At 42.6% G+C, this 22,371-nt stretch overlaps 1 protein-coding gene across 4 annotated transcripts in view; it reads right to left on the reverse strand.

Moving 5' to 3' along the window:
• Positions 1-21,332, reverse strand: part of Znf410 (zinc finger protein 410) — a 38,320-nt gene extending 16,988 nt beyond the window's left edge. For 2 of the 4 annotated variants that reach the window (XM_070030340.1, XM_070030321.1), the window contains exons 1-5: positions 21,231-21,332; positions 13,200-13,374; positions 11,664-11,799; positions 8,855-9,073; positions 6,312-6,503 (exon numbers count right to left, since the gene is read on the reverse strand). In XM_070030340.1, the coding sequence (XP_069886441.1) occupies positions 6,312-6,503; positions 8,855-9,073; positions 11,664-11,799; positions 13,200-13,232 (580 nt within the window). In that variant the 5' untranslated portion in view covers positions 13,233-13,374; positions 21,231-21,332. Of the gene's footprint in view, positions 1-6,311; positions 6,504-8,854; positions 9,074-11,663; positions 11,800-13,199; positions 13,375-21,218 lie in introns of all 4 variants that reach the window. The other 2 variants (XM_070030331.1, XM_070030350.1) reach the window with 2 other exon arrangements.
• Between the last annotated feature and the right edge of the window lie 1,039 nt (positions 21,333-22,371).

Raw genomic sequence — 22,371 nt, forward strand, 5'->3', positions numbered from 1 at the left:
AGGCAACAATGCTTGATAAGGAATGTACTCATTATCTTGCCCATGTAAGTGTAACCCCTCTGTATGGTATTTTCACAATATAAAAAAAAAGTTCTGGGCAAAAAAGCATGTATTTTTAGGGGCTGGGAAGGTAGCTCAGTGGTAGAGTGCTTGCCTCACATGCATGAGTCCCTGGGTTCGACGCCTCAGCAACACATAAGCAGAAAAAACCAAAAGTGGCACCATGGCTCAAGTGGTAGAGCACTAGCTTTGAGTTGAAGACCTGAGGGACAGCGCCCAGACTCAGAGATCAGACCCTACAACCATGACAACCATCACCACCACCACCACCAAAAAGCATGTATTTTAAGTAGCCATTCTGGCTTAGTGTGAGCTAACAACAGAATTCTATCACAGATGGCTATTCTTACATTTCCATCTTTTGAAGTCAATTTGGCTGTTTCTTATTCTGAAAAATGAGAACAATCTTCTCATTTTCTAAATCACCCCTTTTTAGTTATGAAACATTTAAAAATACACTTTAACATTAAAAATAGACTTTAACATTTCTAACATTTAAAGAAAAGTTAGATAATACCTTTTAGTGTTTTGTTCACCAGAATAGAGATAAGAAAAGCTAAACACTGCCTCTATTAAATTTAAGCAAAATCAGCTGATCAAAAATTTGTATAAATTCCAGGTTAAAAGGTAGAACTTCATAGTTGGAGTAATTCTAGCACACAGGAGGCTGAGGCAGAAGAATTGTGAGTGTAAGTCAGCCTGGGCTACCTAGGGAGAGTTTGTCATAAATATACATCGATATCATCATAAAACAGAGTATGTAAAGTAAGAAAGCACTAAAAAATGTACAGATGAAACAAAACTGGCTCTAACTTGATAACTGCTGAAGCCATGGAATGGATGAGAATTCATTATACTGTTCTCTATACATTTACATATGTTTGAAGTTTTGTGTAAAAAACTGACAAAAAGGAAAAATATTTCTTTTGGGAAAGGGAGTGGGGGGGCACAGAAATGGAGGAACTAAGGGTAAACAAATACTCACTAGACATTATGCTGAAAATTAACTACATAACTTGTGGGTGAGGACAGAAGGGGAAAACTGGGAACAAAAATGTACTCATTACCTGATTTATGTAACTGTAACCTCTCTGAACATCACCCTTATAATAACAATGAAAAAATAAAATTAAAAGAAAGGAAAAACAGCACAAATATAAGGATGATTTTCCATTAAAAACAAAAGAACCAGGCATGATGATGGCTTATACTTGTAATCACAGCATGGTAGGAGGCTAACGCAGCAGGATCATAAGCTCAAGGCTAATCAAAGAAACTTGTCTCCGACTAAAGCAAATATTTTTTAAAAAATGGCTGGACACTGGTAGCTCATGCCTGTAATACTAGATACTCAGGAGACTGAGATCTGAGGACCACAGTTCAGAGCCAGCCTGGGCAGGAAAGTCCATGAAACTCTTATCTCCAACTAGTCATCAAAAAAGCCAGAAGTGGAGCTGTAGTTCAAGTGGTAGAGCACTATCCTTAGCAAAATAAATCTCAGCTACAGCACCCAATGCCCGAGGTCAAGCCCCAGAACTATAACCAAAAAATAGTAATAATAAAATAAAGCAAAAAAGAGGGCTGGGAATGATATCTCAGTGATAAAGTTCTTGCTATTCTGTGGGAGACTCTTGCATTCAATTCCCAGTATTAGGAAGAAGTAGTTTTCTTTTTTACTAAAAATGTATCACAATGTCAAAATCATCTCGCTACATGTAAATCATCTCACTACATGTAACAGTAGATTAATGTATATCATCTTACTTAAGAAACGTAAGCAAAACCATAAAATTTTCAAAAAGAATTTTATAATATCAAATGTCAACTGATCCTCTAAAGTTAGAAATAAAAAAGCTGGGGCTGGAAAGGTGGCTCAGCGGTAGAGTGCTTGCCTTGCATGAATGAGGCCCTGGGTTCGATTCCGCAGCACCACATAAGCAGAAAAAACCAAAAGTAGCACTGTGGCTCAAGTGGTAGAGCGCTAGCCTTGAGCTAAAGGGCTGAGGGACAGCACCCAGGCCCAGAGTTCAAGCCCTACAACCGACAAATAAATAAATAAATAAATAAATAAATAAATAAATAAGCTTTTAGGGAATCAGTAGGAAAAGAGTATTGTATTTTTGGCTTATGTCTGAGCTCATTTTCTTTTCAGGAACACAAGGTAGATTTTATATTAGGAAGGTATTATATTTTGAGAGTAAGACAGATATTTACACAATGCCTGGCTGACTATAAAGCATATGTCAAATTACCCAGATTGAATCTCATTTAATCTTTGTAACAATTGATCTTTAAGTTCTTTTTTTTTTTTTTTGGGTCCAGTCGTGAGGCTTGAACTCTAGGCCTCGGCACTGTCCCTCAGCTCTTCAACTCAAGGTTAGTGCTCTACCACTTGAGCCACAGCACCACTTCCGGTTTTTTTTCTTTTTTCTTATGTGGTGCTGAGGAATCTAACCCAGGACCTCAGGCATGCAAGGCAAGCGCTCTACCACTGAGCCACCTTCCCAGCCCCTGATCTTTATGTACTAATGAGAAAACTGAAGCAAAGAAATTATTAAACTGGGTTTAGCAATGTGGCTTCGTGGTAGAGTGCTTGCCTAACATGCATGAAGTCATGGGTTCCATTCCTCAGCACCACATAAACAGAAAAGGCCAGAAGTGGCACCATGGCTCAAGTGGTAGAGTGCTAGCCTTGAGCACAGAAATACTCAGGGACAGAGCCCAGACGCTGAGTTCAAGCCCCAGAACAGAATCAAGACAGGTAACTGGTAAATGAAAGTGTAATGTTTGGATCCCAGACTTTAGATTTTTTTTTTCTTTTTTTTTGCCAGTCCTGGGGCTTGAACTCAGAGCCTGGATACTGTCCCTGAGTTTCTTTTGCTCAAGGCTAGTGCTCTACCACCTGAGCCACAACACTACTTCTTCTGTTTCTTTTTCTGTTTATGTGGTACTGAGGAATTGAACCCAAGGCTTCAAGCATGCCAGGAAAGCACTCTAACCCTAAGCCATAATCCCAGCCCAGACTTCAGAATTCTAAATTCCAGGTTCCCATTCTACAGTTTTTGTTCTACTGGAATATTTTGAATATTTAAAGAATATTTGAGTTCTCTATGAGAAATATTTTAGCTTTTTATTTTCAACTCAATGATAATTCTAAAATAAAATAATGGGGTTACTGTGTGCCAGCAGTTCATGCCTGTAATACTAGCATCTCAGAAAGCTGAGATCTAAAGATCTGGTTCGAAGCCAGCCCAGGTAAGAAAGTCTGTGAGACTCATATCTCCAACTAGCCAGCAAAAAAAACAGAAGTGGAGGTATAGCTCAAGTGGCAACCTTGAGCAACAAAACCTAAAGGACAAAGTGCCTAGTCCTCGAGTTCAACCCCTCAGTACTGAGGGAAGGGGGAAGAATATAAGCAGCACATTCTAGATTATGGAATCATGGCATGGAAACAGCTATGTACTGACATAATATTTCCTAGAGGCATCACTCTAAAGGTAGAGTACCTGTCTAGCAAAGCTCTGAGTACTGTCAAACATCATAAGCTCGACAGTGATAATGTTGAAATATGTAGTCCTACCTTAATAGCTACAAATTAATAAAAAATACAAAAGAAAATATGAAACCAGAAATACTAGCCAAGCACTGGTAGCTCCAGCCTCATGTCTGTAATTGGAGCTACTCAAGAGGCTTAGATCTGAGGATGAGTATTCAAAGCCAGACCAGCAGGCAAGGCAGTCCATGAGACTATCTAGCCTTAAGCAGAAAAGCTCAGGGACAATGCCTAGGTCCTGAGTTCGAGACCCATGACCAGAAAAAAAAAAAAAGCCAGTGTTAAAACAGGGCTGGAGGCATAGCTCAACAGTAGCACACTTGCCTAGCAAGCTTCAGGCCCTGGAGTACCCCAACACCATCAAAAAAGAGTATTAGGCTGAGAATGTGGCTTAGTGGTAAGGTGCTTGCCTAGCACGCATGAAGCCCTGGGTTAAATTCCTTAGTACCACACAAACAGAAAAAGCTGGAAGTGGCACTGTGGCTCAAGTGGTAGAGTGTTAGCCTTGAGCAAAAGAAGCTCAGAGATAGTGCCCAGGCTCTGAGTTCAAGCCCCAAGACTAGCCAAAAAAAAAAGTATTAATAGAGTGAGTGTTACATAAGCAAAGGTTTGACATTGAAGTAGTCTGAAACAAATACTGTAACTAAATTTTTGATTCAGTAGATGTGTGATATTATTTCTAAGTTGTTAGGTGATGCTGATGATACTCTGAAAATTACTGGAATAGAGAAAAGCGGCCCACAGACAGAACAGGCATGCTAAATTGGAAACAGCACAAAGGTCATCATAGTTAAGAAAAAAACTGCCATGAGTAGTAATTTATTTCGGCAAAGCATTATCTTATTATTTATTAATATTAAAATGGCTTAGTATTAGCTAACATTAACTTCATTTGTTTTTATAGTTTGTTGTTTTGGACATGCTGGGGCTTGAACTCAGGGCCTGGGCACTGTCCCTGAGCTTCTATTGCTCAAGGCTAGCACTCTACCACTTGATCCATAGCACCACTTCCAGCTTTTTCTGTTTATGTGGTATTGAGGAATTGAACCCAAGGCTTCATGCATGCTAGGTAAGCTCTCTTCCACTAAGTCACATTCCCAGCCCATTTTTTTTTTTTTTGGTCCGGTCGTGGGGCCTGGACTCTGGGCCCTGGGCACTGTCCCTCAGCTCTTCAGCTCAAGGCTAGTGCTCTACCACTTGAGCCATAGAGCCACTTCTGGTTTTTTCTTTTTTGCTTATGTGGTACTAAGGAATCGAACCCAGGGTCTCATGCATGCACTCTACCACTGAGCCACCTTCCCAGCCCTCCTAGCCCGTTTTTATAGTTCTATTATTGCTATATGCAGTAATTTAGTTTCAGCAAAATGTCATTTTAATATTAATTTCACTTTGTTTCATAGTTTTATGTTTTTAATTGATAATACTGTTTTAATTTCATGATTATCTGAGTTCTAACTATTAGGTCTATAAAGAATTTTTGTTTTAGCCGGGCGCCAGTGGCTCAAACCTATAATCCTAGTTACTCAGAAGGCTGAGATCTAAGGACTGGGTTTCAAAGCCAGCCTGGGCAGGAACGTCCATGAGACGTTAACCACCAGCAAACCAGAAGTGGTGTTGTGGCTCAAGTGGTAGAGCACTCACCTGGAGCTGAAGAGCTGAAGGATAGTGACCAGGTCCAGAGTTTAAGACCCATGACCAACAAACAAACAAACAAAAAAGTTCTTTTTACATATTTGAAGAATATTATGATAAAAACGAGGACATGTATTTAGAGGCATCTTTAATGCAGACTAAATGCAACTCATTTTTTTTTTTTCATTGCAAAAGTGTTCATTCAGGTGGCCGGGTGTTGGTGGCTCATGCCTGTAATCCTAGCTACTCAGGAGGCTGAGATCTGAGGATCGCACTTCCAAGCCAGCCCAGGCAGGAAAGTCTGTCAAACTCTTATCTCCAATTAACCACCAGAAAATCAAAAGTGACACTGTGGCTCAAGTGGTAAAATGCTTGCCTTGAGCTGAAGAGCTTAGGGACAGTGCCCATACCCAGAGTTCAAGCCCCACAACTGACAAAAAAAACCCCCAAAAGTGTTATTTGAGTCATTTGTTAGAGTTTAAACCTGTTCTTGCCAGCTACTAGTTGAGCATATGTTCATGTAATGAGCTTTTTTTTTTTTTTGTCGGTCATGGTCTTGAACTCTGGGCTGGGTGCTGTCCCTCAGCTCTTCAGCTGAGGGCAAGCACTTTACCACTTAAGCCACAGAGCAATTCTGGTTTTCTAGTCTTTTATTGGAGATAAGAGTCTCACAGACTTTCCTGCCCAGGCTGGCTTTGAACCCCAATCCTTAGATCTCAAACTCCGAGTAGCTAGTATTACAAGTGTGAGCCATTGGTGCCCGGCTGTAATTAGCTTTTAAATAAAGAATAAAAAGGAAAAAAATTTCAAGATATCCTCAGGATTTTTTTCCTTTAAAAAGTGCTCTAAAATTAAAGTTGAGAGCTAAAAATAATTCTGTTGATTTTGTACACAAGTTTGGCACAGCCATGTTATTTTACAGAAAAAAGACAAACAATTTACACATTTCTAGCCTTCTCACCAATAAAGTAATTTGGATTATATACAATTCAAAATATGTTCACTAACAAAATATGGTCACAATTTCTGCATAGAATACTAGAAAGGAAAATGCTATGAGTCTCACCATTGCTGCTGGTTTTTGCATTCTTTGCCAGTTGTGCACGAGTAGCAGCAATCAAACTGTCATGGGCCAACTCCTGAACCCGGAGAAACCATGGAATGCTACTGTCCGTGCTCTCATTGGAGAGGAAATCATTCCCTGAGTCTTCTGCCTCATCCTGTACAAATACTAAGTGCTCAGCTGAAGAGCCCAGACCTGGAAGAAACAGGAGAATATGTAAAAGTTAACTAACACTTCTTTCATTTGTCCTGATGCAGAAACATTGTGTCCTGAATTAGCTATTTCAGATCTTTGTTTTTCTCCCCCAAGTTTCTTTTAGATTATTCAGCTACCATTCTTCTACTCTCAGCTTAAAGGCTCTTGTTAGCTTGTTTCCTCCTGTTTCAGAGGCAAAGGTGTATCCGAATACTACTCTTTTGCCAGTCCTGGGGCTTGAACTCAGGGCCTGGGGACTATCCCTGAGCTTCTGGCCTTTTCTTTTTATGTGGTACTGAGGAATCGAGCCCAGGGCTTCATGCATGCTAGGAAAGCAGTCCACAGATTACTAAATCACATTCCCAGCCCCACAATCCTATTCTTCAGTCTTCCCTTTATTATGTTCTCTCCCATCTGCAATCAGATTTTCCTTACAGCCTTTAACTGAGTCCTAGCTCTAGTTTTTCCCATCTTATTGTTTGTGGTACTGGGATTTAATTGAGGTTTGATCTCAGAGATTCCAGCTTCTTAGGCATCAACTTGAGGCACTCTCCAGCCCTGTACATGTTTTTTTTTGTTTGTTTGTTTATAGGTCCAGTCGTGGGGCCTGAACTCTGGGCCTGGGCACTGTCCCTCAGCTCTTCAGCTCAAGGCTAGCGCTCTACCACTTGAGCCACAGCACCACTTCCGGCTTTTTTCTTTTTGCTTATGTGGTGCTGAGGAATCAAACCCAGGGCCTCATGCATGCAAGACAAGCGCTCTACCACTGAGCCACCTTCCCAGCCCTGTTTTTTTGTTTTGTTTTGTTTTTTAATGTTAGTCCTGGCACTTGAACTCAGAACCTAGAAATTGTCTCTGAGTTTTTCTGTTCAAGGCTGATGCTCTACCACTTAAGCCACAGCTCTACTTCTGGCTTTCTGGTGTTTAATTGGAGATAAGAGTCTCACGGACTTTCTTGACTGAGCTGGCTTTGAACAGATCTACAATCGCAGCCTCTTGGCCACAGGTGTGAGTCACCAATGCATCGCTATTTTTAAAATAGAAAATCAACTATTTTTCTAGCTATTATCTTTTTTACTCCCTCACTTTTTTCCTTCCTTCCTTTCTTTTTCTTAGTCATGGGGCTTGAACTCTGGGCCCTGGTGCTGTTCCTGAGCTCTTCAGCTAAAGGCGAGCACTCTACCATTTAAGCCACAGCGCCACTTCCAGTTTTCTGGTGGTTAATTGGAGATAAGAGTCTCAAGGACTTTCCTGCCTAGGCTGACTTTGAACCATGACCTTCAGATCTCAGCCTCCTGAGTAGCTAGGATTACAGGCATGAGCCACCAGTGCCCTGCTGTATTCACTTTCTTAATATCTATTTCAACCTAACTTCTACCTTTACCATCCCTATAACAATTTTTTTGTTAAGATCAACAGTCACATGTCATCTCTGCAGCCCACCCTGTAGTATTTGGAATGAGTTAGTATCTTTGCTTCCTTAAAGATTTTCCTCCTTTGTCTTCCTATCTACCTTGCCCAGTTCTCTCCATCACCTTCCAGCTGATCCTTTTCATTCTTCTGTTGTTTTTCCTCCAGACTTGCCTTTTTTCTGTTTGCTTCAAACTTCCTTTGAATGAAAGAATCCATACTCACTCATTTTCTGCATGCTGCTAGCTACCCAGACCTCTTTTATAATTCTGGATTCATCTTTCTAATTGTCTAAAGAATATTTCCTTCTGAATATTCCTCCAAAATCTCAACATCAACAGACACAAATCATCCTTCCTCTGGGACTTGTTCTTTCTGTGCTTACTACCTAAGCAAATAGTACCACATAATTTCCTAAACAATAAATACTTCAGTTACCAGGTGTGTGGAGATAACTGTCTATAATCCCAGCCCCTGAGAGGCTCAAGCAGGAATATTATATCAAGATTCAACTGAGCTATAGAGCAAGACTTTGTTTCAAAAACATAGATAAAAAGAAAAAAAAGGTTAATCATTCTAGACTCTATACATTCAATTGATTCATCACCAGACCACACCAATTCCCCAAAATAATAAAGCTTCTTTTAATTTTAAGTACAAGTGAGTTAAATATGTCTCATTCTCAATTCTATTTCTTTTCTTTTACCAATCCTGGTGCTTGAACTCAGGGCCTGGGCACTGTCCCTGGGCTTCTTTTGCTCAAGGCTAGTACTCTACCACTTGAGCCACAGCACCACTTCCAGCTTTTCTGTTTATGTGGTATTGAGGAATTAAACCCAAAGCTCTATGCATGCTAGGCAAGCACTCTACCAGTAAGCCACACTCCCAGGCCTCAATTATTTTTTTTAAGAATGTGAATTTTAAAAAAGAATAAAGAATACCTGCTCTTGTTAGGTTAAGAAGAATAAAAGAAGTGCTATCACTTGGTTGTAGATCTTGCAATAAGCTAGGAGAGTCTGGAGTGGACAAAAACTCCGGGGACTTTTGTACAGTGTGAGCCCTTGTCTCCTCTCCGTCTGGCCCCACATTCACCTGAAGACTTCTCAATACAGCCGAGGAAGTTACCTCCTTGGAGGAGTTAGTATGACTTGGAGTATCATCTAGTAAAGGGAAAATACCACAGCTATATATAGTTGCCATCTCCAAGGATCTCAACATTTTGATACATAGACTTAAAAAAACATGTGACATCCCTTAGCATCTTACCACCCTTACAGGAGCAGACAGCAGTCTCAATTTGCAAATAAAAAAATTGTCTCAGAGAAGAACAGAGATAGCCTTGAAGTTCTTTAAAGGTAGTTGCCAAAATGTGATGACGCTGGGCCTAACTAATAACCAACCATTACTATTTGGATTATTTCATAAATTAGTCCTGTTTAAAGCCAGAAAAGTACTTTTCCTTTTTTTTTTCCCCCTTGTCTGTCATGGAGTTTGAACTCAGGGCTGGACACTGCCCCTAAGCTTTTTTACTCAAGGCTAGAGCTCTACCACTTTAAGCTACATGGCAACTTTTGGTTTTCTAGTAGTCAATTGGAAATAAGTCTCACAGACTTTCCTGCTCTGGCTGTTAACTATGAACTTCAGATCTCATCCTACTAAGTACTTAGAATTACAACCGTGAGCCTCTGACACCCAGCCAGTACTTTTTTCTTTAAAAATAGATCTATACAATAAATACTCAGTAAAAGAATCTAAATGTTATTTTCTTGCAGTGAAACCCTACTCTTTTAACGTTTTTCTTTTCTTTTCTTGGCTTGAACTCAAGGCCAAGTCACTGTTTATTACTCAAGGCAGCTGATGCTCTGCCACTTGAGCCACAGCTCCACTTATGGCTTTTGGTGAATAATTGCCCGAGTCTCAGACTTTCTTGCCTGGGCTAGCAGACCTGCAATCCAAGTTCCCAGCCTCCTGAGCAGCTCAGATTAGAGGTGTGAGCTACCAGCACTGAACTAGTACAATGCATCTTGATCAGTGTCGCCTACTCCATCTCTCCCCTTGATCTATCTCAACTCCACCCACCCATCCCCCCTCAAGTTACCTAGTTCCATTTTCACATATGTACAATGAGTATTATAACTACACTCACCCACTGTTCCTCTCTTCATTCATCCACTCCCCAACATTTCAAATTTTAACCAAGGGTAAGAACATGAAAAATTCATAAAAAATGTCCTTGCTAATAATCAAATGTGAGTCCCTCTTCCATCCAAACCTAATCTCACCAACTATTTCCCCTGGAACCACCTTACCAATTATGGAGTATCTCTTTTTGTTTTCATCATCTTTTATTGGCTCTTTTCCATATAGCATGATACAACCCTCAGAACTAAAAACAATTACCTCACTTTTTTTTCTTTTTGTTGGTTGTAGGGCCTGAACTCTGGGCCTGGGTGCTGTCCCTCAGCTCTTCAGCTCAAGGCTAGTGCTCACCATTTGAGCCTCAGCACCACTTCCAGCTTTTTTGCTTATGTGGTGCTGAGGAATCTAACCCAGGGCCTCATGCATGCAGGGCAAGAACTCTACCATTGAGCCACCTTCCCAGTCCTCTTTTTTTATAGCAAGAAAGCCTTCAGAAAATACTGTCTAGTTACTTCTTCAACTATACAATGCACTTTGCACTGTTACTGCAAGTCCCTGAGCCTAGCTTTCTAACATCCCCATCTTTCCTCCATGAACTACCAAGGTTAATGATCCCCTCCTTTTAGTTTTGTCTTATGGCTCAGGAACATTTGACATAGTATCTTCTCTTGGTGATATTCATCCATCTTCTCTACCCTACTTTATTCTCCTTCCTTCCGTTTTAGGCTGTCCTGTCTTATCCTTTAACTTCAGAAAGGCATTCCCCAGAGTTCTATTTTAGCCTTTGTTTCCCCACACTATATGGATGATCACGTCCATTATTATAGCTTAAAATACTTATGCAAAATAGAAAACTTTTAAATATTGAAAACTCATATACTATTAAACTCATCCTATGTTAATATAAAAACATTAATGCACTTATTTCTATGGCTACTTTTTGTCAATGACTTTTTTTTTTTTTTTTTTTTTTTTGTCAATCATGGGGCTTGAACTCTGGGGCTGGGTGCTGTTCCTCAGCTCTTCAGCTCAAGGCCAGGACTCTACCACTTGAGTCACAATCCCACTTCCAGTTTTCTGGTGGTTAGTTGGAGCTAAAAGTCTCATGGACTTTCTAGCCCAGGCTGGCTTTGAACCTTGATCCTCAGATCTCAGCCTCCTGAGTAGCTAGGATTACAGGTGTGAGCCCCCAGGCCCACTTGTCAATGACTCTTAATATTTAGCTCCCAGTTTTCCATTCCATTCAACCTATTTTTGGCCAACTTTCTTCCTTTCCTTTCCTTTCCCCTCCTTCCCTTTCTTCCTTTCATTTTCCTCTTGGTCCTGAGGCCTGAACTCTTGGCCTGGGCTCTCTCCCTTGGCCAACTTACTTTCTTTTCTTCCTTCCTTCCTGTCTTTATTTTCCTCTTGGTCCTGAGGCTTGAACTCTGGGCCTGGGGTCTCTCCCTCAGCTCTTCAGCTCAAGGCTACCACTCTACCACTTGAGCCACAATGTCATTTCTGGCTTTTTCTGTGTATGTGGTGCTGAGGAATCGAACCCAGGGCCTCATGCTTGCCAGGCAAGTACTCTACCACTGAGCCAACTTCCCAGCCCCCCAACTTTATTTTTACCTGGTAACATTAGCCGGCTGCATTCTGAGGGTTCAGTCACCGGAAGGAGGGATAAACAAGTAATGTCCTTAGCTTCTGCTTCTACTAGCCCCTGTCCCAATGGGATGGAGGTATTCTGAACAAACTGAACCAGGAGCTGAGGAGGGGGTTAACGGGTGGAAAGAACAACACTGAGAAACAGAGGTTGTTAGGAATTATTCAAAGTCTAAATTGACCAAAAGATGATGCTCCAATTTAGTTTAGACTATTCACTAGTCACAGTTATATTCAACGAAAAACTAGATTAACTACAATGTTTTAAGCTTATTTTTTCAAGTCCCTGTTCTCATGTAAGGCTTATGCATAAAATTAACTTCTGTCACTTTTCATCAAACAGAAATGATCAAAATAATTGTATTTTAAAATGATAGGCCAGGGCTGGGAAGGTGGCTCAGTGGTAGAGCGCTTGCCTTGCATGCCTGAGGCCCTGGGTTCGATTCCTCAGCACCACATAAGCAAAAAGAAAAAAGCCGGAAGTGGCGCTGTGGCTCAAGTGGTAGAGCGCTAGCTTTGAGCTGAAGAGCTGAGGGACAGTGCCCAGGCCCAGAGTTCAGGCCCCATGACCAGACTCAAAAAAAAATAAATAAATAAAATGATAGGCTATTTTTTAAAACTCAACTTTACTAACTCCATCTTACAAAAGCATTTTCCTGGATATTGGCTCATTTAGTTACCAATCCCATTAAATCAGTAAAATTGCACATGTATTTTACAAATGAGAAGGTATTAAATGAATTGTCCAAGATCACACACTACATAGGATCAATGCCAGATTCAAATTTAAGTAATCTGATTTCAAATTCATTAACCTTTCTACTATTCTATAAGAACTCTCTAAAATTAAAATGAGAAAAGTGAAAAAAAGTCAAAAGCACTTAAAATTCCACATCATGTTTAGAATGAAAATACTTTGTTTTATACAAAATAAAAAGAATGGTCTGTGGTAGCAAATATTTTTATGTGCATACACACACACATATGCATACAAAGTACTTCATTATTATATATTAAGTTTAATTTTATACTTCTGTAACAAATACAACGGGGCTCACATCTGTAATCCTAGCTACTCCAGAGGCTGAGATATGAGGATCAAAGGTTCAAAGGCAGCCTGGGAATACATTATCTCCAACTAACCAGCAAAAATATCAGACTGGAGTTGTGTTTCAAGTGGTAGAGAACCCACCTTGAGCAAAAAAACTGAGCAAAGAATGTTAGGCCCTAAGTTCAAGCCCTTTTACTTACAAACTCTACAAAAGATAATAAGGTATTCTTAAATTTTTGAGGAAATACTCAATACCAAAAAAAAAACAACAACAAGAAAACAAAAAACAAAAACCCTAATACAATCAAAAACCATTTGCTTCACAAAACCTGAAGTATTTACTATCAAGTAAAACCTAAAGTATTAATATCAAAGTTTACTGGTCCCTATACTAAGGATAAACTGAAATATAAACCAAAGAAAAGAAAAGGAAACAAGCTGGGAGGGCTTACCTCTGGTTTGGATTCTAACTCATCTGATAACATTGATTCAGCTTCCAAAATCCTGTTGCTGTTCAGGGAACAGATTCAAATTTAAGTCAGAGTTCCTGTTATGTTCATATTCCTCTAGGAAAAACTATATGCTCTTCCTGTAAGATGCTGAACTGGGTTGGTTATCAACTTAAACCTATAATAGATTTAAAAAAGAGAAAGACATATTAAAAGAAATAGGAAAGCATTATGGTTTATTTTATTTTATTTTTCGGTCTTGGGTCTTGAACTCTGGGCCTGGGTGCTGTCCCTGAGTTCTTCAACTCAAGGTGAGCACTCTACCACCGAGCCACAGCGGCACTTCCAGTTTTCTGATGGTTAATTGGAGATAAGAGTGTCACAGACTTTCCCGCCTGGGCTGGCTTTGAATTGTGATCTTCAGATCTCAGCCTCCTGACTAGCTAGGATTACAGGCATGAGCCACCAGTTCCCTGCTGAAAACATTGTTAAACAAATTTATACATCTAAAAGTCAACAATAAGCCAAGAACTCATCCCCAAATACTTTGATATAGAACAATTCAACAGGTCTCAAAACCTGTAAAAAGTATCATACTTTTTTTTTTTTCCAGTCGTGGGGCTTGAACTCTGGGCCTGGGCGCTGTCCCTCAGCTCTTCAGCTCAAGGCGAGCGCTCTACCACTTGAGCTACAGCGCCACTTCCGGTTTTCTGGTGGTTTATTGGAGATAGGAGTCTCACGGTCTCTCCTGCCCGGGCTAGCTTTGAACCGCGATCCTCAGATCTCAGCCTTCTGAGTAGCTAAGATTACAGGCATGAGCCACCGGCGCCCTGCTAAAAGTATCATACTTTGAAGCAGAATTTTTTTCTAAAATGTCTTAATGTCTTAAATATGGAAAATACTATATGCCCAAAGATGTTCATCATATGACAAGCAACCAGAAGACATCTGAATATATATTTTTACAATTTACATATTTAGTATATTCTGTATGTTATATGTTATATATATGATCTCTATATAATCATTTTCTGGAATTGAATATTCATACTGTAACTGTGTACTGTTGGACAGGCCATAACTCAAGTGGCAGAACACTTATATAGCAAATGAAAGGCCATGAGTTTAATCTTAGTGCCACAAAAAAGTAAATAAATGTAGTACTGTCATATAATTTTGGTATTCGACTTTATAGCTTGTACATATATTGTACAAATGAAAGAGAACAATGGGATACATAAGAATAGGCTAAACTCAAAAAAATCTGTTCAAAAGCACAAAGTAGCGTATTAAGTGTATTAGGAGAACCTTATTTATTTATTTATTTATTTTGGTCTGTTGTAGGGCTTGAACTCTGGGCCTGGGCACTGTCCTTGAGATCTTCAGCTGGAGGCGAGCTCTCTACCACTTGAGCCACAGCACCACATCCTGCTTTCTGGTGGTTAATTGGAGATTAGAGTCTCAGGACTTTCCTGCAGGGCTGGCTTTGAACCCCAATCCTCAGATCTAAGCCCCCTGAGTAGCTAAGATTACAGGTGTGAGAGACCAGCACCTGGCTTTGACCTCATCTTTAATTTGCAAATTGACATTGGCCAATTTGTGAAATATATTACCCAGTAGTGTGATGTCAAATACCCAATTAAATGTATTCCTATTCCCAACTGATTCCATTACTCAGTTAACAGATTCTTTTAAAAAAGCATATCTTGGGCCGGGAATGTAGCTTAATGGTAGAATGCTTGCCTAGCATGCATGAAGCCCTGGGTACCTCAGTACCACATAAACAGAAAAAGCTAGAAGTGGCCCTGTGGTTCAAGCAACAAAAATAAATGCATATCGTGTGTGTGTGTGTGTGTGTGTGTGTGTGTGTGTGTGTGTGTGCACATGCAGCATTGTGTGTGTGTGTGTGCACATGCAGCATTGTGTGTGTGTGTGTGTGTGCACATGCAGCATTGTGTATGTGTGTATGTGTGTGTGCACGTGCACATGCAGCAGTACCAAAGTGTGTGTGTGTGCAGCAGTACCAAGGTTTGAACTCGGGGCCTCTCACCTCACTCTAGCTCAGCTTTCTTTCTCATAGCTACTGCTCTAGTATTACTCTAGTCCAGTTTCTTTTCTTTTTTTTTTCCCCCCTTGTGCCAGTGCTGGTGCTGTCCCTGAGCTTTTTTGCTCAAGGCCTGTGCTCTACCACTTGAGCACAGTTCTGCTTCAAGCTTTTTTGGTGATTCACTGGAGGTTAAGTGTCTCTCATTAACCCTTTTTCTTTTTTTTTTGGTCGGTCGTGGGGCTTGAACTCTGGGCCTGAGTGCTGTCCCTCAGCTCTTCAACTCAAGGCTAGCACTCTACTGCTTGAGCCACAGTGCCACTTGCGGTTTTTGAGTCGTTTATTGGAGATAAGAGTCTCACAGACTTTCCTGCTCAGGCTGGCTTTGAACCGCAATCCTCAGATCTCAGCCTCCTGAGTAGCTAGGATTACAGATGTGAGCCACCAGCGCCTGGCTCTCTCATTAACCTTACCCAGGCTGGCTCTGAACTATGATCCACAGATCTCAGCCTCCTGAATATCTAGGATACAGGAATGAGCAACCAGGGTCTACTCCAGCTTCATTTTTCTAGTTACAAATAATCAGATTAGATGGAGTTTCCAAGGTTTTTCTGCCTAGGGTGACTTTGGTTCTCCAAGTCCTCAGTATCCTGAGTAGCTAGGATTATAGGTTAAAAATGAAAATACTTTAAAAACTGAATTTTGGGCTGGGAATGTGGCTTAGTTGTAGAGTGGCTTTCTAGCATACATGAAGCACTGGGCTCGATTCCCCAGTACCACATAAAAAGCTGGAAGTGGTGCTGTAGAGTGCTAACCTTGAGTAAAAGCAGCTCAAGGACACTACCCAGACCTGAGTTCAAGCCCCAGGACTGGCAAAAAAATAAAAATAAAAAATAAAAAATACTGAGTTTCATTGAGACAGAGTTCACAAAACATACAATTCATCCATTTTTAAAAATAAATAAAATGTGATCAATTGGTTGGCTGAATGCCAGTACCTAGGGTTTGAAATCAGGGCCTTGAACTCTTGTTTTTTTTTTTCTATTTTTCATTCATGGTTGGTACACTACCATCTGTGCCACACATCCAGCTTAGCTTTTTTTGGAGGGGGGGGGCTGGTTAATTGAAGATGTTAGACTTTCCTATCCAGACTGCTTAAATTCTGAATAGATATGATTGATTACAGGAATGAGCCACTTGTGCCCAGTTTTGAGCATAGTTTCAAAAACTACTTATAAGCTAGTTCCATTATCTCTGCAATTTCTATGTGACTGAGGGATTTGGGATTTTTTTTGGGGGGGGGAGGGTGTGAGGGGGTGGGTCATGGGGCTTGAACTCTGGGCCTGAGTGCTGTCCCTCCAGCTTTTCAGCTCAAGGGAGTGCCCTACCATTTGAGCCACAGCGCCACTTCCGGTTTTCTGGTGGTTATTTGGAGGTAAGAGTCTCACAGACTTTCTTGCTCGGGCTGGCTTGAACTGTGATCCTCAGATCTCAGCCTCCAGAATAGCTAGGATTACAGGCATGAGCCATCAGTGCCTAGCTTGAGGGATTTCCCCCCCACCTTTTTTTTTTTTTGGTGGGAAAGCACTGTACTGGGGCTTGAACTCAGGTCCTCCCATTGAGCTATATGCTTCCAGTTCCATGGGTCTTTCTATAACTAATTTTCCTTTTGTTTATGGATCACATTTTGTTGATCCTTTAACTATCTTTTTTTTTCCTCTCTCAGTGCTAGGGAATCAAATCCAGGGCCAGCTGAACTACTACATCTTCAACCCTGGCTATTTTTTTTTAATTATTGTGAAAATACCATATAAAGGAGTTACAATTACATGGGCAAGATAATGAGTACATTTCTTTCTTGTTTTTTTTTTGGGTCCAGTCGTGGGGCTTGAACTCTGGGCTTGGGCGCTGTCTCTGCGCTCAAGGCGAATGCTCTACCGCTAGAGCCACAGCGCCACTTCCGGTTTTCTAGTGGTTTATTGGAGATAAGAGTCTCATAGACTTTCCTGCCCGGGCTGGCTTTGAACTGAGTTCCTCAGATCTCAGCCTCCTGAATAGCTAGGATTACAGGTGTGAGCCACCAGCACCCAGCCTGAGTACATTTCTTATCAAGCATTGTTGCCTCCTCCTTTGTTTCCCCTTCCCATCTCCCCTCACCCCTCAAACCCTGGCAATTTTTATTGGATGTTGGAAATCACAAACTATACTTTGTTGAATGCTAGATTTTGTTCTCTTCCCTCAAAGTTTTAAATTATTTTCTGGGACACAGTTAAGTTAGTTGTGGATCAGTCTTTCTGGAAAGATTTGAACATTACCTTTCCAAATTAGTATGGGTACAATTAAAATGTTTGGGTGGCAAGTGTAATGGCTCACACCTGTAATCCTAGCTATTTAGGAGGCTGAGATTAGGAGGAGAGAGGTTCTAAGCCATTCTAGACAGAAATTCAAGAAACTCCATCTCAATGGAAAGAAGCTAAGCATGGTGGTGTGTGCCTGTCATTACAGACATAGAAGTCTAAAACAGTAGAAGCTAAAATAGGGAGATCATGGCCCAGCAGGCAGGAGACCTTACCTCAAAAATAAATGGTGCTCAAATGTCATGAGGTGGCTTTTCTTTTCTTTTTTTTTTGAATTTTCCATAATCTAAGGATTAATGATATTTATTCCAACCTAAAGTGGGTCGACAAATAGTTCTAAAACAATAGATCTACCCAGCTTACCTAACCATCTAGACAAGTAAGTCAAGCACTATAAGTAAAATGTACTGATAATCCCCATTTCCCTTAGTGGAGGCAAGGGGGGGGGGAGAAATGGAGAGAGGGAGAGAGAGAGAGAGAAAGGGAGAAAAAGAGAGAGAGAGAGAGAGAGAGAGAGAGAGAGAGAGAGAGAGAGAGAGAGAGAGAAATAGAAGGAGGGAGGGAGTGAAGGAAGTGTGTGTGTGGAGAATTTAATGCTCCAGATGGCTGTTACTTTGCAGTCATCTTAGAATCCAGAAAGAGGATTACTTACACTCTTAATAACCCTTATTGTATTGGGAAGTTGGCTCAGTGGTAGAGCGCTTGCCTTGCATGCCTGAGGCCCTGGGTTCGATTCCTCAGCACCACATAAGCAAAAAGCAAAAAAAAAAAAAAAAAAAGCCGGGAGTGGCGCTGTGGCTCAAGTGATAGAGCGCTAGCCTTGAGCTGAAGAGCTAATTAAATAAATGGGCTGGGAAGGTGGCTCAGTGGTAGAGCGCTTGCCTTGCATGCATGAGGCTCTGGGTTCGATTCCTCAGCACCACATAAGCAAAAAGAAAAAAGCGGGAAGTGGCGCTGTGGCTCAAGTGGTAGAGCGCTAGCCTTGAGCTGAAGAGCTGAGGGACAGCGCCCAGGCCCAGAGTTCAGGCCCCACTACCAGACCCAAAAAATAAATAAATAAATAACCCTTATTGTATCTTATTGTAACATGCCAGGCTCTTAGTAACTCTTATGGTATCTTATTGTAACAAGGTTCTACCAGGCCAATTCTGATACTAGAGGAATATCTACCACTTCAGAACAAGACTGACTTAGACTGTTGTAATTATGCATACATCCTCATACCCTGCCCCCCCCAAGTCTCCTAGTTCATTGAAGGCCAATGTTTATGGCAGGAGATGGTGGATTTAACATGATTTGTAATTTCTTTCTCTTCCATATTTCTGGTCTAATAAACTTTCCTGTCATATGTACTTAAAAAAAAAGTTTTTAAAAATAAGTGATATGAACAAAGGCTGAAGGAGAGGCTCAGCAGTGCCTACCAAGTGCAAGGCCCAGAGTTCAAACCCCTAGGAAAAGAAATGTTTATGAGATTCAGACAAGTTTAAGAATTCTGTTCTAGTCCAGTCATGGTGGCTTACTCTTTTAACTCTAGACACTTTGGAGTGGAGATCAAGAGGATTGTGGTTCAAGGTCAGCCAGAGCAAAAAAGTTTGAGAAACTACATCTCAACCAATAAAAACTTGATATGCTGGTATAAAAAATCCTAGTAAGACTAGAAGTATAGGTAGGAACCTGTCCTGCCTGGTAGGAACTCAAGACCTCATTTGAAAAACAAAGCAAAAATATCTGGGGCTCAAGTGATACAGTACCCACATAAACACAGGACTGAGTTCAACCCAAAGTACTTAAAAAAAACATGGGGCTGGGAAGGTGGCTCAGTGGTAGAGCGCTTGCCTTGCATGCATGAGGCCCTGGGTTCGATTCCTCAGTACCACATAAGCAAAAAGAAAAAAAGCCAGAATGGTGCTGTGGCTCAAGTGGTAGAGCGCTAGCCTTGAGCTGAAGAGCTGAGGGACAGCGCCCAGGCCCAGAGTTCAGGCCCCATGACCAGACCCAAAAAGTAAAAAATAAAAAATAAAAAAAACAACAAAACATGCCTTGCATGCATGAAGCCCTGGGTTCAATTCCTCAGCACCACATAAGCAGAAAAAGCAGGAAGTGGCACTGTGGCTCAAGTAGTAGAGCACTAGCCTTGAGCTGAAGAGATGAGGGACAGCACTCAGGCCCAAAGTTCAGGCCCTGTGACCTACAAAAACAAAAGCCAAAAAACAAAAACAAAACCAAAACAAAACCCTTGTTCCATCCATCAAATACTTTGAAAAATAGATTTACAATTAATCTACCCAGTTAAACACCTTAAAGTTATTAAGTATCCATATACAACAGTGTATCAAATTTACCAATGTCCAAAATCCAGGTCATCTTGCCCACCAACTGTTTTTCCTTCTATATTAACCTTTTGAATGACTGCCCAATCTTCTTCTCACTCACTGCAAATTCTAAGTCTAGCATTCTCTTTCATTCTTCATATTTAAAGAATCCCAATGATCGTGAGTAATCCAAATATTTCTACGGTGATGCTTTAGGTTTCTCATTATTTTTCAATTAACTACTATTTGAAGAGGCTTCTAACTGGTAACTTTGCCTTTAAAATTCTTTCTTCTAACCTATACTTTACCCAGCCACTCAAATTATCTTTCCAAAACACATGTCACTTTCCATACTTAAACTCCAGTGAATCTGAATGATAAAACCTTTGGGGGAGGGGGAACCCAAAGCTATAGATTAAGAAATTTACCTTAAATTTGACAGAACTTAGATGCGAAGCTTAAGCTAGAACTGAAGTCGCCTGCTTGCTAGTTTAGGTGACCAGTTTTATACCCACACTAAGACAACACAAAGTGGAATTTCTCACTGCCTAACAACAGCGAAATGCCTCTGACTTTATTTCATCACGTTTTTTTTTAATTCTCTTTGCAACAATGACATTGACCCTGATGCCAAAGTGAGATGGAAGTATGCTTTCTTAACCCGAAGTTCATAACATTGAGCTCCCAAACGATGCGTTACGTGCATTTCAGAGCCTCTGAAGAAGTGGGGTAAAGTTGACTAGACTAACTGGACAGTCTCTTGAGGAACTTGTGCCGTGGGCTGAGGCTGTAAACACAGGCCAGCGGGCGGCCCGAAGTGACCAGCGGAGAAGCCGGCGGCTCAGCGCCGGTGAGTCCACAGCTGTCCCCACTCCAGACCAAAAAAGTAAGTGCGGGCAGGAAAGGAGACAGTGGTCCCAGCCGAACGGCCCGGGGCCGGGCCCCCTCGGCGCCCGGCGCCCCCTCACAAAGGCCGGGCAGGCCCGGCGGCGGGGGCAGACCGGGAGCCCCGCCCGGGGAACGCGCTCACTCCGGCGTCCTCAGGACCGTCCCGTCTCCACGCCCCCGACCCCCCAAACACGCAAAGGCGTCGAAACAGGTCCCCCGAAACCCCGCGTGGGGCAGGGCCGAGGCCGCGGGGCTTCAGCCCGGGCCGCTCCCAGGCCGCCAGATTAAGGACGGCTTCCCCAGGGGGGAGGCTTCCCTGTCCTTCTCAGGGGCAAGCTCGGCCCCAGCGCGCGGCGCGTCAGGAGGGGCTCCCTAGCTCCGTCTCGGGGACCCCTTGCTGGGCGGGCGTGGCCAGTCTCACCCCGAAGCTCACCTTCCCGTCCGGGGCAGCTGTCTGTCCGTCAGCGGGTGCCGAATTCCGTCCACATACGGCGTCTTCCGGCTCCCGCCGGAAGCAGCTCGAGCGCGGGACAGGAAGTTTGGCCGACCCCCACGCACACCCCCACCTCCTCCCTACCGCCGCCCGGCCTGACGGCTGCGGCTCCGGGTCCGAGCCCGAGCCCACGGGCTGCTCGCCGACTCCGCCTGGCCCGCAGCGAAGGGCGCGGCCCCCGACCGAGGAACGGCGCGGGTCCCGGCCGGTCACTCACTCTGGCCTTCGGGGCTTCTGGGTCTGCGAAGCCCGAAAACCGGGTCAGGGCGGTCTGGCCGTGACGTCACCGCCGCCCAGCCGGCGAGACCCGGTCCCGGGCAGCGACCTCGAGCCTCTCCCCGTCCGCAAAGAAACTTAAAAGCGTGGAGCTCAGCGTTGCGCGTGGGACTGGGTATGAATTCAGGCTCGTGGAGAAGCCCCGGGGCTGGGTGCAGTGATGAGAGGCTGGAAGGGCCGGTCCCTGGCTGGGGTCAGCCCTTGTTAACCCGACCCGCTTTTGAGAGCGCTGGTCTTGGTGCGCGGGGTGGCGCAGGAGAATACGGAACTTGAAAATAGAGGCGGCGGGAATTAAAGCAGGTGTTTTGTTGTTTTGTTCCGGTTGTGGGGCTTGAACTCTGGGCCTGAGCTCTTCAGCTTAAGGCGGGCGCTCTACCAACTTGATCCACTACCAGTTTTCTGGTGGTTAATTGGAGATGAGTCTCATGGACCTTCCTGCCCGGACTGGCTTTAACCACGATCCTCAGCTCTCAGCCTCCTGAGTAGCTAGTGTTAGCAGGCCCTCCGCCCCTCCCACTTCACAGTTTGTATCGGTCCCCAGCTGCATCAGCGGAACACCTCCACCCAAACCTGAGCTCCAACCTGCTTCTCCCGAGGCTCCCACCAGTTTCTCCGGGATAGGTGGGCATTCCTACTCTATGGGTACGCAGAGTACCTCCCATCTCTAGTGTTAGAAGGACGAAGCTGGATACTCCCGTGATGGAGTATGTGATGGTGTCCGCGTTGTCTTCTGGAATGGCTGCTTACAGCTAGGATTACAGGTGTGAGCCACCGGTGCCGGCCAAATGTTTGCTTTTTAAAGAAT

This window comes from Dipodomys merriami, unplaced genomic scaffold (genome assembly GCF_024711535.1).
Source record: "Dipodomys merriami isolate MVZ:Mamm:240054 unplaced genomic scaffold, mDipMer1.0.p SCAF_1, whole genome shotgun sequence".
Classification (NCBI taxonomy): domain Eukaryota; kingdom Metazoa; phylum Chordata; class Mammalia; order Rodentia; family Heteromyidae; genus Dipodomys; species Dipodomys merriami.